Source organism: Bos indicus x Bos taurus, chromosome 2 (assembly GCF_003369695.1).
Source record: "Bos indicus x Bos taurus breed Angus x Brahman F1 hybrid chromosome 2, Bos_hybrid_MaternalHap_v2.0, whole genome shotgun sequence".
Classification (NCBI taxonomy): domain Eukaryota; kingdom Metazoa; phylum Chordata; class Mammalia; order Artiodactyla; family Bovidae; genus Bos; species Bos indicus x Bos taurus.
This window is the reverse complement of record NC_040077.1, coordinates 89,046,342-89,060,858: the sequence shown is the minus strand read 5'-3', so window position 1 is coordinate 89,060,858 and position 14,517 is coordinate 89,046,342. Positions and strand designations below refer to the sequence as shown.

At 41.6% G+C, this 14,517-nt stretch overlaps 1 protein-coding gene across 2 annotated transcripts in view; it reads right to left on the bottom strand.

Moving 5' to 3' along the window:
• The window catches only part of AOX1 (aldehyde oxidase 1), a 71,894-nt gene that overhangs the window by 28,568 nt on the left and 28,809 nt on the right, over positions 1 to 14,517 (bottom strand). For both annotated transcript variants that reach the window (XM_027564062.1, XM_027564065.1), the window contains 5 exons: positions 10,851 to 11,020; positions 10,376 to 10,505; positions 7,866 to 7,988; positions 4,447 to 4,543; positions 936 to 1,060 (listed from right to left, as the gene is read on the bottom strand). In XM_027564062.1, the coding sequence (XP_027419863.1) occupies positions 936 to 1,060; positions 4,447 to 4,543; positions 7,866 to 7,988; positions 10,376 to 10,505; positions 10,851 to 11,020 (645 nt within the window). The remainder of the gene's footprint in view (positions 1 to 935; positions 1,061 to 4,446; positions 4,544 to 7,865; positions 7,989 to 10,375; positions 10,506 to 10,850; positions 11,021 to 14,517) is intronic.

Below are 14,517 nucleotides of genomic sequence, written 5' to 3'. Positions count from 1 at the left end.
GGAACTGCCTGGAAACGGCCTCTTTCCTCACCACCTATAGACAAACTTCATCTTCACTGTAAATCCAGACTTAAGACTTCATCTTCATGGAATTTCCCAGATCATTCTAGGGCTTCACAAACCTCCATTCTCTTAATTCTCCCTCCTCTGTAAATTCTGACTTAGGTGATTTAGTACTTGGCTGTATTCTGCTCAATACTTTCCTAATTGCTTCATGTGAATTAGGTGACTACAGGTTTTGGAGGGCAGACTTTTCTTTGTCAAATTTTTTTTTTTTTTAGTTTTATTAAGCAAGATTGAGGGCAGGAGGAAAAGGGGATGACACAGGATGAGATGGCTGGATGGCATCACTGACTTAATGGACATGAGTTTGGGTAAACTCCGGGAGTTGGTGATGGACAGGGACGCCTGGCGTGCTGTGGTTCATGGGGTCACAAAGAGCTGGACACAACTGAAATGAATTGACATACATCACTGTATAAGTTTAAAGTGTACAGCATGATGGCTTGATTTACATATATTGATCACCATGGTAGGTTTAGATAATATCCATCATCTCATATAGATACAGTTAAAAGAAAAAAATTTCTCATTGTGACAAGAGCTGTTAGGATCTATCGCTTAACAACTTTCACATATATAATACAGCTGTGTTGACTAGTGTCATCATTTCTTTTGCAGTCTTAACAGTGCCAAGAGTATAGCAAAAGAGACCTGCTGGTTGCAAAGTTACAGGTCTACAAAGAGAAGACCACTGCTTTCATAATACCTTAAAAGTTGTAAAGGTGTATGGATCTTAACACCAAAAGGATATGGCTATTCGTACTCTAAACTCCTTTGGTTTCTAAAATGACATTTTAACCTCTAATTGTTCTTGTTGTATCTTGTTGGCAGAAACCACTTGGCCACATCCCCTCCATGTGGCCCCACCTTACCTGTATGTATTTAGGAAACTGAGCAGACACGTAGACATCGATTTCTTGATCTTCTCCTTTGGGAACAACCAGCATGCTCTGGGTTTCCATATAAAAGTGTTCTTGACCTCCCGTGTGTATTTCACCTGTTGGAAGAAAATACACCAGAATCAGCCAATACAGTAAGTCACAAAGTCCTAGGGATGAATGTGTGACTTTCCAGAGTAAAATACTATGGCAAGGAGAAGTCCAAGACAAGATGGAGTAGATGTACTTCTCTCTGTTCTTTCTTGTAAGTGCAGCTAACTATCCTGGACATTATACATAGTAAAAGAAATAGCAGACGACTCTGGAAGGCACAAGTCAGACACAATTGAAGTGACTTAGCATGCATGCATATTATAAATATGGGACAGTAAAGGGATAAAGGGAGGTAGGGTTTTTATAATTTAATAAAACTTATGAAGTGTCACTACCAAATATACTATAAATTTAACATCTAGAACTACCACTAAAAAAAATTCACAAAGAGATACACTCAAACCACTATACATAAATAAAAATAGAATTCTAAAAAGTGTAATCCATTGGAAAACAGGGCAAAAAATAAAAAACAGAAGTAAAAAAAAAAAAAAAAACAATACAACTGTGTCGGTCATCATGTTAGGTGGAAAGCAGAACTTTTACAAATTAAAAATGTATGCAATAAGAGTGATTTGTAAATTATTTGAGAGGGATTCCCAAGAAAATCTTTTATATGAGAATCTGGACTTCCTATCTTATCCGAAATCTGAGTAAAGAGAGTACAGAAGAATAAGTAGATTCTACTTCTTTAATAACATATAAAGGTTACAAGGTCAAGAACCCGGATCTCAGTTTCAATTGAAGTTTTTATCAAAAGTGTACATCAAAAACCCGTTTGTCAGTAGGATCAAATCCATGGTATACAATATTAGTGATTCCACCTATCCACACAGAATGAATGTGGTTAAGTTTAAAAAGTACAGAGCTAAAAAATATTAGACAGAGTTGTTTCTGCTTAAACCCATCAGGTGGGCAATATTCTAAGGCCCTGTTACATTGTGCTGCCCACCCCACAGCCCTGGACCCACGGTGCCCTCTCCTCACTCTACAGTGTGGCTTACAACTCTCTAGGCTGAAAACCAATTTGTTCAACTAATCCCTGAGATAAAATGTTATCCCAGGATGGGCTTAGGAGTGATTCCTTCAGGCGTATTTACATTTTAATGAGTTCCTTAAAGACGAAAAGCCGTTAAGATATGAAGGAGTCTCTCCGTACTCTGCCCAATAGGACAGGGTATGGGGAAGATCATTTTAGCTTCAGAGTTCTCCTGCAAATCCTGCTATGGAGATTGTTATCCACTCTCTCAGTGTAAAGCCCAACCCAGCTAATGGGGTTTCACAGAGATGAGTGAGAAGCAGCATAACGTAGAGGAGAGAACGCTAACTTCAGAGGTAAGAAACTTAGATACATTTGATTCCTGGTCAACATCATGTCTCTCCAGCCTTAGTGGGCTCATTTGTAAACCAAATTCTTTAAAGTCCCTCTAGGATGTGGGTTTGATTCCTGGGTTGTGAAGATCCTCTGGAGAAGGAAATGGCAACCCACTTCAGCATTCTTGCCTGGGAAATCCCATGGACAGAGGAGCCTGGTGGGCTACAGTCCACGGAGTCGCCAAGAGTCGGACATGACTGAGCCACTAAACAACAACAAGGGCTATGACACAGCCAGTGTGTAAGGCTGAGATATATATCTTCACAGTTGGTAAAAGTCAACAATGGTATCATTCCCTTCAAGAACACAGTTCATGACTTGATGTGATGCTCAACATATTTAATCTTTTAAATATTCTTTTTTCTGGGGGCATCTGTTTTCCTAAGGGGCAGATTCAGTACCATCATGATTAGTATCTCCAGTTATCTCTCACTGAAACAAGTAGTCATAAATTCTTCATCAAAACGACAATTGGAGAGTAAGAATAAAATCCCTCTGAATCAAGAGAATGAAAACTTAAGTCCATTTTACAGCTTCCTGTTCACTTTTATACTTATCAATAAGGTATTGTGCTGTCATTCAGTTGCTAAGTCATGTCCGACTCTTTGTGACCCTATAGTCTGTGGCCTGCCAGGCTCCTCTGCCCATGGGATTTCCCAGGCAAGAACACTGGAGTGGGTTGCCATTTCCTTCTCTAGGGGATCTTTTCGACCCAAGGATCAGACCCATGTATCCTGCATTAAGGTGGATTCTTTACTGCTGGGCTCTATAGGGTATGGGCAACTTAAAATTCAAGAAAGAGATAGATTGAAAAACTTACCTAACTAAATGAAATAATTAAATAATATGTCAAGGACAAACACAATAATCGAATTCTCACACAGAAACATATTATGGAACAAATAGTGCATGGACATATTACGGAGCAAGTGGAGGAACTGCTGTCAATATCAGTATTTCTAAGATACTCTCACCATGGCCTCTCTGTGCAGAAATGCTCCTTCCTTCTCTCCCACAAAATAAACTCACCATTGAGTGTTTGCCAGATTACTAATCCTAAGAATCACCTAGAGCACTGTTAAAATTTGTGAAAAAAAGATTCCTAGGCTGCCCTGGATCTTCCAACTCCAGAATTCCAAGGGGCACAGGAATATACATACATACAGAGACAGACAGGCAGAGACAGAGGCAGAGAGATATACACACACATACAGGACAATGAAGCAGGCGTAGTGAAATGTTTATTGGGGAATCTGAGTAAAGGATAATTAGGAGTTTCTCTAATGTTTCTGCAACTTTCCTGAAATTTAAAACTATTTCAAAACAAAAAGTTACAAGAATTTTGTTGGAAAGCTCAAGTCAACTATTTTCCAAGAGGAAATGGCACCCCACTCCAGTACTCTTGCCTGGAAAATCCCATGGACAGAGGAGCCTGGTAGGCTGCAGTCCATGAGGCTGCTAAGAGTTGGACATGACTGAGCGACTTCACTTTCACTTTTCACTTTCATGCATTGGAGAAGGAAATGGCAACCCACTCCAGTGTTCTTGCCTGGAGAATCCCAGGAACAGGGGAGCCTGGTGGGAGGCCATCTATGGGGTCGCACAGAGTCGGACACGACTGAAGCAGCTTAGCAGCAGCGTATGTAACGAAAGGAAGTCTGCAAGGAAGTAGGGGAAGGAGACAAGGAGGGAGAGAGGAAAGGAAGGAGAAAGCAGAGATGGAGAGGGGTGAAGGAGAAATCAGAAAGGATGACAGAGAAAGAAACATGGACTTTGGTAATCCTTACAAAAGCTATCAATCCACAATGCTTCATGGTGCCTGCTGTCTAACATGACTAGTAGCAGCAGTAGTGGCTGCTGTCTAACATGACTGTGGTCCTGCTCCTTAACCACTCTGAGCCTCAGTTTCCTGACCTTTGGGAAAACAGACACCAACTGTATAACTAACACCTGGAGCCATGGCAAGGGAGATCCAGGACTGCTTCCTCTCTCATCATTTGTTAAAGATAGTTTTACCTTCAAGAATTTGATCCACCATTTTAAATGCTTCATCCACATTTCCATACTCCAGTTTCCTCTCTGGCTCAAAGAAGGACTTGTTTTGTATAGCTTCCTAGAAAAGAACAGAAAAGTGAGCCCCCCATTAGCCCCACAGCAGCAGCCACATATGGTGCTGGATCATCTGAGTCTGGGCAGTGCTTCTCTTGCTCTGGCATCACATGCACCCTCATCAGGACCCCATGAGCTAGGTTAAGAACCATGCTGCAGAGAGACTCTCCATGGAGCAAATGCAAATGTCCTCATTGAATTAAAAAACAAAAAACAAAAACTGCTTAGAAAACACCTAGCACCAAGTGGTGGAACTGTTTCCAGGCCAATTATTCTCTTCAATCCACAGCCCATGTTATGCAGCCAGGGTAACAAGGCACGGGGACTCAGATCTTGGGCTCTGGACCCAGTTGGAGTTGTGTCCATCTTCTGATGTACTAGCTATTTGACTGTGGGTCTATCACTTCACCTCTTTGAGCCTCATTGGTAAAATGAAGGTAGAGTTGTACACACAGTTCCAATAGGGTTGTGAAAAGAATAAAATGAAATGAGGCATGAATGAGCTTACATGGTATATAACAAATGTTCTGTTAATGCTATCTGAAGACACTCTAGTGATAAGGACATGATGGCCTTGACTACCGGTCCCAAGCTTCTCCTTTGGGGGAATGAGTCCGGCATTTGCACTTGGGACTTCCAGCCCTGGAAGTAAGATTCCAAGTCTAGAGTGGGTACCACAAATCCACTTATATACTGGTTCCTAATGGCTTCCCTTGGGTGCCTAGTGAAGGACTATAATAGTAAGTACACATTATCAGGGGTGTAGCTAAAAACTCTAGGTTGGTTTTCCTACCTATCTTTGGGAATTTGTCTTGCTGTAATCCCTTGGTCCTTGGCAAATGTGACATGTCAGCTCCTGGGAGTATTTCTACAATAGATTATTGTCCATCTATGAAATTCCAGCCTGGTGGCAGCTAGGGATTCTCCAAACTTTGGTTCCCTTTGGCCAACAATAAGTGTCTAGACCTATTAATATACCTTATGGATATGCTGTTGTGATCCTGCCATTTCCTCCATTCAAAAAGTGGGTTGGTTTGTTTCTACTACCACGAGGCCCAGGGTCTTTGATAGAGTGTTTGTTGATTGCTTCTACTGTTGATTAACTGTGTGACTTTGGGTAACTCAGCCTTTCAGTTTCTGCATCAGAATGGGGATAATAACAGCTTTTACCTCACAGGATTGTTGTCAGCGTTTAGTGACTTATGTAGGAAACCTGTTTGGAACCAGGTAGTCACACAGAGAGCTCTGGGTGTTAGCTATGGTCATGCTGTTGACTGTGACAATTGATAAGAGATTCTGGTTGGGAGCACAGCTTTCTCACCATGGTTATCAGCCTGACTCTTGGGGCCAATAGTTTTGATAGCATTTCCCCACTTAAGCTATTAAAAATTCAAAAAAGCATAAGCTAGGTTACACATGAGTGATAGTGATGGAGATCCATTTACTTTTATCCTATTTGAATTGATAACACATTTCCTACTGGAGTCAATTCATATGATTTCATTTTTTTTAATTGGAGTATAATTGCTTTACAACGTTGTGTTAGTGTCTGCTGTATAACAAAGCCTATGATCTCTTATTAATCTAAGACTCAGATATTCCAGGTTCAAAACAGAAATTAAGTTTCATACATCCAGTTTTTTTTTTTTTCCTTTGAGTTTAGCCTTTTGCTGCTCGCTCTTTGAGTAACTCAGAGATAATTTCCTGAATATTTCTTGGTCAGGAAAGTGATAAAAGAACTGTAATATGCAAGGAACAAGGCATATTTCCTTGCTATCCACTTTGATTAACTCTTCTTGATCTAGTTGATTGATCTCGGAGAGCTTAACCTTTGATAGAAACATGAGGTATTTCTTCTCCACGATGTCAAAGCTTGGTATTTGATATTGAGATTCTTTGGCAGACAATTCGAGCTATGCTGGTCCAAGTTAGGGGTGGAGGTGGGGGTGGGGGTGGGGTGGGAAGAGAGTGGTGTCTGTTTGCTTTTGGAATTTTATTTGGCTGGAAAGCAGAGTGTGGGGCAGGGAAAATACTTAGTCACTGGAATTTGGCAAAGAATTATAAACAAAATTTTTGATAAAATATTACACAAATAAATTCTTACTAAGAATTCAAACTCTAAAACAAAATGTTGGGGAAGGAATGTATAAAGTCAGCAATTAAGATGGAAACAGAATGAACTGGAAACTAGCCAGGAAAATTTGGAAAGCCTAATCACTCTTTGACTCCAACTAAACTTTTTTATTTTTGTTTCCTTGACATGATTCTTTTTAAATTTCAAAACACTGAGGACACTGTCCAGAAACAAACTCTATGTTCCTTGGCATAAAGCAGCATGACAGGAAATATACCCCAGGCCAAGTTCCCCTGGAGACACTAATCTTGGCCAACTCATTTCCTTATTTTCTGCCTCAGAGCATGCTAGTCACCTAGAGAACAATTTATTCATTATGTCGTGGAGATAATATTGTATTCCCAGATTACATTCGGTCTCTATGTGCTGAATCTAATCTACTCATGCTGTTTTCCCAACTTTCATGCTTTTATTACTTCGTAAATTATAAGAACCAATGAAATATATGCAGAAGAATACTCATATCATTTCATGGAGATGAGTCTTAAAACCTTTATAAATTTCAAAAAATTTTTTAAGAAACAGGATAGGAAATGCAGTTCCCCAATTTGTTCAAGTTGCCAAAATAGCTGTAGGCATCATAGGATCTGTTTCTCATACTTACTTAAGATATGCATTAAAAGATCTAAAACTAGGGTCACAGTATATGCTTCATGGAGCTTCTTGTTGGTTTTCACTATGTACCTAAAGAGTCCCGGTGAAGGTGGATATGGAGCCCTGGGTGTGCCCCCTCTCCTGGACATTGCTGGGTGCCCATGTGGCATTCTTTCCACCAGCCCCTTCCAAACAGTGCCCAGATTTCTGTTGAGGTCTCCATCACTCCCCATACAGCCCATGAACCTCAAGGAAATCTGACCCTCCAGCAGTAACCAACAGCTTTTGCCTATCATGAATCCAGAGAGGGACATGTGACCTAAATGCCTGATGATGCTGGGTCCCAGGACTCGCGGGGTGCTGAGTTGGTGGTGTTCTCTCTGCCATCCTATGACCACAGGAGATAAAGCCTGGACCATGGGAGCAAGGAGGAGATTCGGAAGACCAGCTTTCTTGCTAATAGTGATAGAGTTTGAGGAAAAACAAAGCCCCTGTGTTTTGGAAGCCACTTTGAGTCAGATTTTTTTTCCTGTTTCTGGCATTTTAAATGATACACCACTTAAATGTGCTCCTCTGGCCCCACCCTTGAACTCATTACCTCAATGGTTAGGATCACTGGCTCCAAATCTTGGTAGACAATCTTCACTTGCTGAGCAGCTCGCCTTGCCTGGACCTCGGAATCGGCTATCACGGCGCAGACAAGCTGACCCACACAAGACACCTGCAATACAGAATAGACTTCTAGTCCCAAGGAGGGCAGGCAGCAGGTCCTTTCCTTCTGTTCATCTTCCTCCTCCTGCCAGCACAGAGCTAGACACACAGTGGACTTCACCGCAGTGCCGTGGTTAAGGAAGGCTTCTGTAGAGAAGTCAATTTGTCAGAGTTGGCCTGCTGACCTCTGGGAAGTCTCTGCACTGGGAGAGTGAGGACTTCTTGCTCCATCATTGGCAGCGGTGGCTGAAGAGGGACTGGTGTGATGCTGCCTCACGTAGAGCAGACTCAGCTTTGAGGATCTGAGGATCTGGCCTAGGAGAGTCAGTCCCACGGCTTGACCTGGGGCTGCCACACTGCAAATGGGACCATTCTGAGAGGAGGCTTCTGCCTTCATGACAGGAAGGACCAGAAGGTCAAGACCATCTCAGCCAGAGAGGAAGGAGGGAGGGGACAGTGGTCTCTGCCCTGAACTGGGGAGCACAGGCTTTTTCAGGGAGAGACATGATTGTAGGAGCCACGAGTGAGTTGGGAGCAGTCACCATTTCACCTGCAGGTGGGGTACACAGATGGCCTAAGGAGTTCACCCAGGGACCAGGGCAGAAAGTCAATGGGGAAACACAAAACCAAGGCTCTAGAAAAGTGAAATAGTCAGGACTGGAAGAAGTCATAGGACCACTGGACTCTCTTTCCCACCTTTTATTGTGATCCAAATCAAAACATAATCACTCATTTTTCAGATTGACATTAGATTATTAGGACTTTTCTACAGTAAGCATATAGTAGTTTTATCACCAGATAAAAATGGTGGTAAAAAAGAGTTAAATCCAGGCACAGGCGCGTGCACACACACACACACACACACATGTATTTGTTGGGTGTAGGTGGGTGGGGTCAGTGGGTAGATGAATGAAACAAGAATTGCAGATGTTAATCATTGTTGAAGCTGGATGATGGGTTTATGGGGATTCATTGTACTCTCCTCTGTTTTTGTGTGTGTTTAACATTTCTGCCATGAAATGATTTTTTAAAGATATAGCATGATAAGGACAAATGTTAAAATCGGGATGAAACTAACAGAGACAATCATTCACAATGGCTCTGCTCTCTGCTCTCCACATACATGGGGTTTGCCGCATGACCTGGTACACAAGCACGCCCCTGAGATGCTCAAAGTCAGTGTCCCCACACCTCAGGGAGTTGTGCTATCGTGTGGCCCAAGATGGCTTTGCTTGTCTAGTTAACATTTATGCAAAGCCATAGTTCTCATCGTCTTCCAGGACCACACAGCCCTGCCTTGGGAGAGTGCAACCTTGACTTCAGACACTCAGTCACCAAACTTTCATTTTTATCAACTAAGCCTCCTAGCGAGAGCCAGCGGCAGAGACTCTTTCAAATGATGAAGCTCTTTTGGGTGAACACTGAATGGAAGTCAAGCAGAAAACCTTCTGGACACTGCCCTGGCTGCATTTCCTCATGACTTCAGATACAGTAGTCAATGTTTTTTATCCTTTGAAACTTTCAGGTGGTAATAGTGCTATCACTGTTCCTCTGCTTATTTACCCTGCTTTGCAGGAAGCAGCGTGAAATCTATAGATGAATCAGACGTGGGCTCTCACTCCAGACATTTACCAGGGGAAATAGATAAGACATTGAAATAAATAAGCTCAGTACAGGGTAGAAAGTGTAAATATAGGTTCACTTTGCCTTCTCCTTAAGTTCTGCGAGGACAAGGACCACACGGGTCTTGCTCACCTGCATCAGGTGCTCACTTAGAAGATGCCTGTTGAATACACAGTGTATGAATGAATGAGTTAGGGTGAGTTCAGACAGGGAGAGAACTCCTGGGTTAAAGGATAGGAAAGGCTTCATAGTGGGGATATCACTTGAACTTGGATGCTGGACACACCGAGACTGGAACCATAGCAAGGATTCTCAGGGAAAGGATCAGCAAATAAAAGTTCTCATTATTCTCCTCTCATTTATCCTTTCCTGAGTATGAAAGCAGCACATGATCTTACCACCATTAGGAAAAAATATAAAACACTCAAGTGTCTTTTATATAACTAGCCAACTTCCTTATTTATGTGGAATATGAATGTTTTCGAACTAATTCACTATTAAAGTATAGTGATTTATAATAAGCATTCAAAGAATATTGGAATCCTTTACGATGTGCCAAATTCAATGCTATCTTTAAGAAAATATGAAGTGCCAATAACTGAGGAAGTTACTTTTTTTTTTTTTGGCCACACCGAGAGGCAAGTGGAATCTTAGGTTCCCGGTAAGGGGCTGAACTCACATGCGCTACAATGGAGACTTGGAGTTTTAATCACCGGACCAGTAGGGAAGTCCCTGAGGAAGTTACCTTTAAAACAGAAAGCAAAAATGCAGTACCTCATCTGTTGACAGAAGTTGATCAGCGTCAGTTAAAAAGTCAAAGGTGGTGGTGATGCTTGGAAGATGTTCCCCAGTCAGGATGTCTACCACCCCTGGCAGGCTGAGAGCTGCAGAGGCATCGATAGACCTAGACAAGAACACACAGAACAGAGCTACTCAGAGGAGCCCCACAGCCTGCAGGCCATGGAGAATGTGCCATCAGAGAACAAGATACAAGAGAGGGAAGATATGCCCCCAAACCTTAAAATAGTTCTATGCCACACAATCGAGAAAGAATTTCTGGGACAATGAAGTTTTTCTATGGAGGGACAAATTGTAGTAAATCCTACACTTCAACCCCATTTCACTTCAAATCTACATTGGACATTGCCAACAAATAGCTTATCCTCTTTAGACAGTTACTTTTCACTAACATGACTTATCCCCCAAAAGCAATCATTACTGTTTGTTGGATAAAAACTTTATCACTTACACAATCTTAGCATGAGCTCTTGAACTTGTTACAAAAGTCAAGAACAGTTCCCGATCCACCACAGGCATGTCATCACAGTAGACGGCTTCGCCCGTGGCGTGCTTAATACCAGACAGGTGCATGATGGGATGGCCAACTGGGTCTTGAGAAAGCTGCTTTGGGTCTGCATTCTGTTTAATCGATAACCAACACATCATTTTTATAATCATACTATGCACAACTCTACATAATTTACATTCAAGCCAGAACACTTCTGAAAATAAAAACATCACTATTAATAACACCAGGACAGTGAACTTATTTCAGTCATTCAGTAGGCAAACTGGGATGTGCAGCCATGGTGTTGTTCTTATTTTTTTTCCCCAGTATTTTGAATATAGACCACAAATATCTTTAACACAGGTTCTATTTGTGTAAGTAAATGAATGTAAATCTTTCTTCTTGGTTATATAAAATTACATCTTTTTACAAACGATCATGTATCATTTGTAAATTCATTATCAAAATTATCTGACTCTTCTAGCTAGGCATGTCACGTGTACTATTTGCAGAAAAGCCTAATTACCATGGTTGTAGAAAATATCAAGTGCATTCAATCACAAGAGCTTTTCTTATTTTCTATTTTGAGTGAGGAAGTCTTACCAATGCTAAGACTCATCAGTTAGACAATCCTGATAAAGAATGAAGACACAGAAAGCTGCATTTTGAGTAATGATTCATTAATGTTACTATTTCTTAGAGATCCATGGAGTAAAATGTCTTGCCACTGGCTTTATAAATACCTTGTGCTATCATAAATACCTTACATGAGTTTCATTAACCAAAATGAAATTAAGAAATACAACACCTCCTCCAGTATTTCAAATATGAGAGAATTGTTAGCTTTCTTGGTTGCTTATTGGAAGAAGAAAATTGGAGGTATGAAGAAAGAAGAATTAAGAGACATTCCCTAGTGGCTCAGTGGTAAAGAATCCACCTGCATTGCAGGAGACCTAGGTTCGATCCCTGGGTAGGGATGATGCCCTGGAAAAGAAAATGGCAATTCACTCCAGTATTCTTGCCTGGGAAATCCCATGGACAGAAGAAGCCTGGAGTGCTACCGTTCATGGGGTCAGAAAAGAGTCGGACACGACTGAGCAACTAAACAGCAGCAACAATAGAACAAGTTCAGAGACTAGGGGCAAGGCTAAAGTTGCCACAGGTGTTGCTGATGGAACTGTGGGAGGTGGAAATTCCAGGAAAATTGCCAGTCAAGCAGCCACCATCTAAAGGCTACTCTCTGAAAGGAGAAGGCAGCTCTGAGGCCTGGAGTTTGCCCTGTGATGCAGTGCTGAGCCGTCCCATCCACACTTCACTGGATCAGTCTTTCATCCGGCACCAGGGCTGAGGCCAGATGCGCAGAGCCTTTGCTCGGGAAGACTTGGGCCCAAGGCTGGTCAGCCAAGGTGAGGCCCAGAGAGAGCTAAAGGAACTAAAGGCCTCTCTTCCCCATCCCACCTGCTGCCCTACACTGCTGTTCACAGGGTCACCCCAAGCCTGGTTGGGGCAGGGACTCTCTCTGAGATGAGGCTCACAGTGATTGCAGCACATGGCAGGAGGGAAGACAGAACAGTCGCCAACAGAACACCTACTGGTCAAGACCTTTCCTGGGGGGAAAAGAAGCCATGGAAGCTGTTTCTAAATCAGTATCATTTAAGGCGGGTGGCGCTAGTGGTAGACAACCTGCCTGCCAATGCAGGAGACGGAAGGGATGAGGGTTCAGTCCCTGGGTTGGGAAGATCCCCTGGAGAAGGGCATGGCAACCCATTCCAGTACGCTTGCCTGGAGAATCCCATGGACAGAGGAGTCTGGCGGGCTATAGTCTGTAGGGTCCAAAGAGGCAGACATGACTGAAGCAACTCACACGCACGCATGGGAAATTTTCTAAAAGTATATACTTTCGTATTTGAGTCCCAGAATGTGCAGTTGAGAAAGCTTACACGTTGCATATTGACAATAAATGAGATGTTCGCTATCACCTAGAGTGGTGTGTGTGTGCTCAGTCTTGTCTGACTCTTTGTGACCCCAGGGATGGTAGCCCTCCAAGCTCTTCTGTCCATGGGATTTTCCAGGCAAGAATCCTGGAGTGGGTTGCTATTCCCTTCTCCAGGGGATCTTCCCTACCCAGGGATTGAAACTCACATTTCCTGAGTCTCCTTCATTGGCAGGTGGATTCTTTTCCACTAGTGCCCTAGAATGGGAAGCCCTGGATGCTCTGAACTTATTCCTATTTCATATAAAATGTACTGTTTTACAGCAAAATATACTTTTACTGATTAACATTTATTGTTTTAAAGTCCATATTTGTTTCACTTAAATGTAAACTTCAATTTCGTAGTTACTACAATACAAGGCACAAAAAATTAGTATTAGCTGAGCTTTTGTGTGTGTGTGTGGGTTCATCCTGACTTTATATAAACTGAAAAGCAGAAGATTATGAATAAAAATAATTTAGAACTTGGCCTAAGTACCATTAACTAAAGGTGGCTGCTTAGTCACTTCAGTCGTGTCCGACTCGTGTGCAACCCCATAGACGGCAGCCCACGAGGCTCCCCCATCCCTGGGATTCTCCAGGCAAGAACACTGGAGTGGGTTGCCATTTCCTTCTCCAATGCATGAAAGTGAAAAGTGAAAGTGAAGACGCTCAGTCATATCCGACTCTAGTAGGTCACAAATGTAGAGGAAGGGGGAAAATGAGAGAACATTTTACATATTCAGGCAATATGACCATATTATATAAATATGAAATTGGTTAAGATGTAACAGTTTTTTTAAAGCCAGTTGTAATGACTCTACTAATGAAAGAGTATGTATTTGATTACTTGCTTGTGCTTGTTATACAGCTAAAGACACCATGGAGCAAAGAACACTGTCACCTCTAACAGGTGATCTCTGATTTGGAGAAAAAAAAATGCTGGTCATGAGTGCTGAAGTTTCTCTAGCAAAGTGGGTATTTGTATGTGTGAAAACCTAGAAAAAACAAAAACAAAATCAAAACATCTGTGTGAGAAATACACTACTTCCAAAACTTGGTCTTGCAATCTATAATAACAAGCTACGTGAAGATTATCACTTTTCTCTGAATGATTTAAAAGCCCATTCATTTGTTGTTTTTCCTGTGGTTGTTGAAGTTTATTCCATGGTCAAGGCAATGTTAAGGTATTTATAAGCCAAACATTGCAGTAACTGTATTTTACACTGGGAAAAGGGAAGCTATTTTTGACTTTCAAAATGATCACTTTCAACACTTTCAATGGAGTTTGGTGTATTTGACTTTTGAACATATTGAACCTAAAAACTGAAGAGGTATACATCAACTTCATTGTTCATTACAACATACTGCAAAGTTTTATAACTAAGTCCAATGATAGACCCAATGAACTGAATCTATTTAAAAAGAATCTTTTAAAAGCCTTTTCATGTTCTTCACTTAATAAAACCCTCAAGGTAAAGTTTCTTTACCAATAGGTAAAGAATAGCTGACCAATAGGATGACTTCAGGCGATACTCTTATGACATTGTAGCTGAAAATTCCATTTGAAGGTTATGAGAAATTCTGTTCTAAAAGCATTCATTAGGAGAGCCTGAAATTAACTCTTAGAACTTATGCTTGATTCAGCTCTAAAAC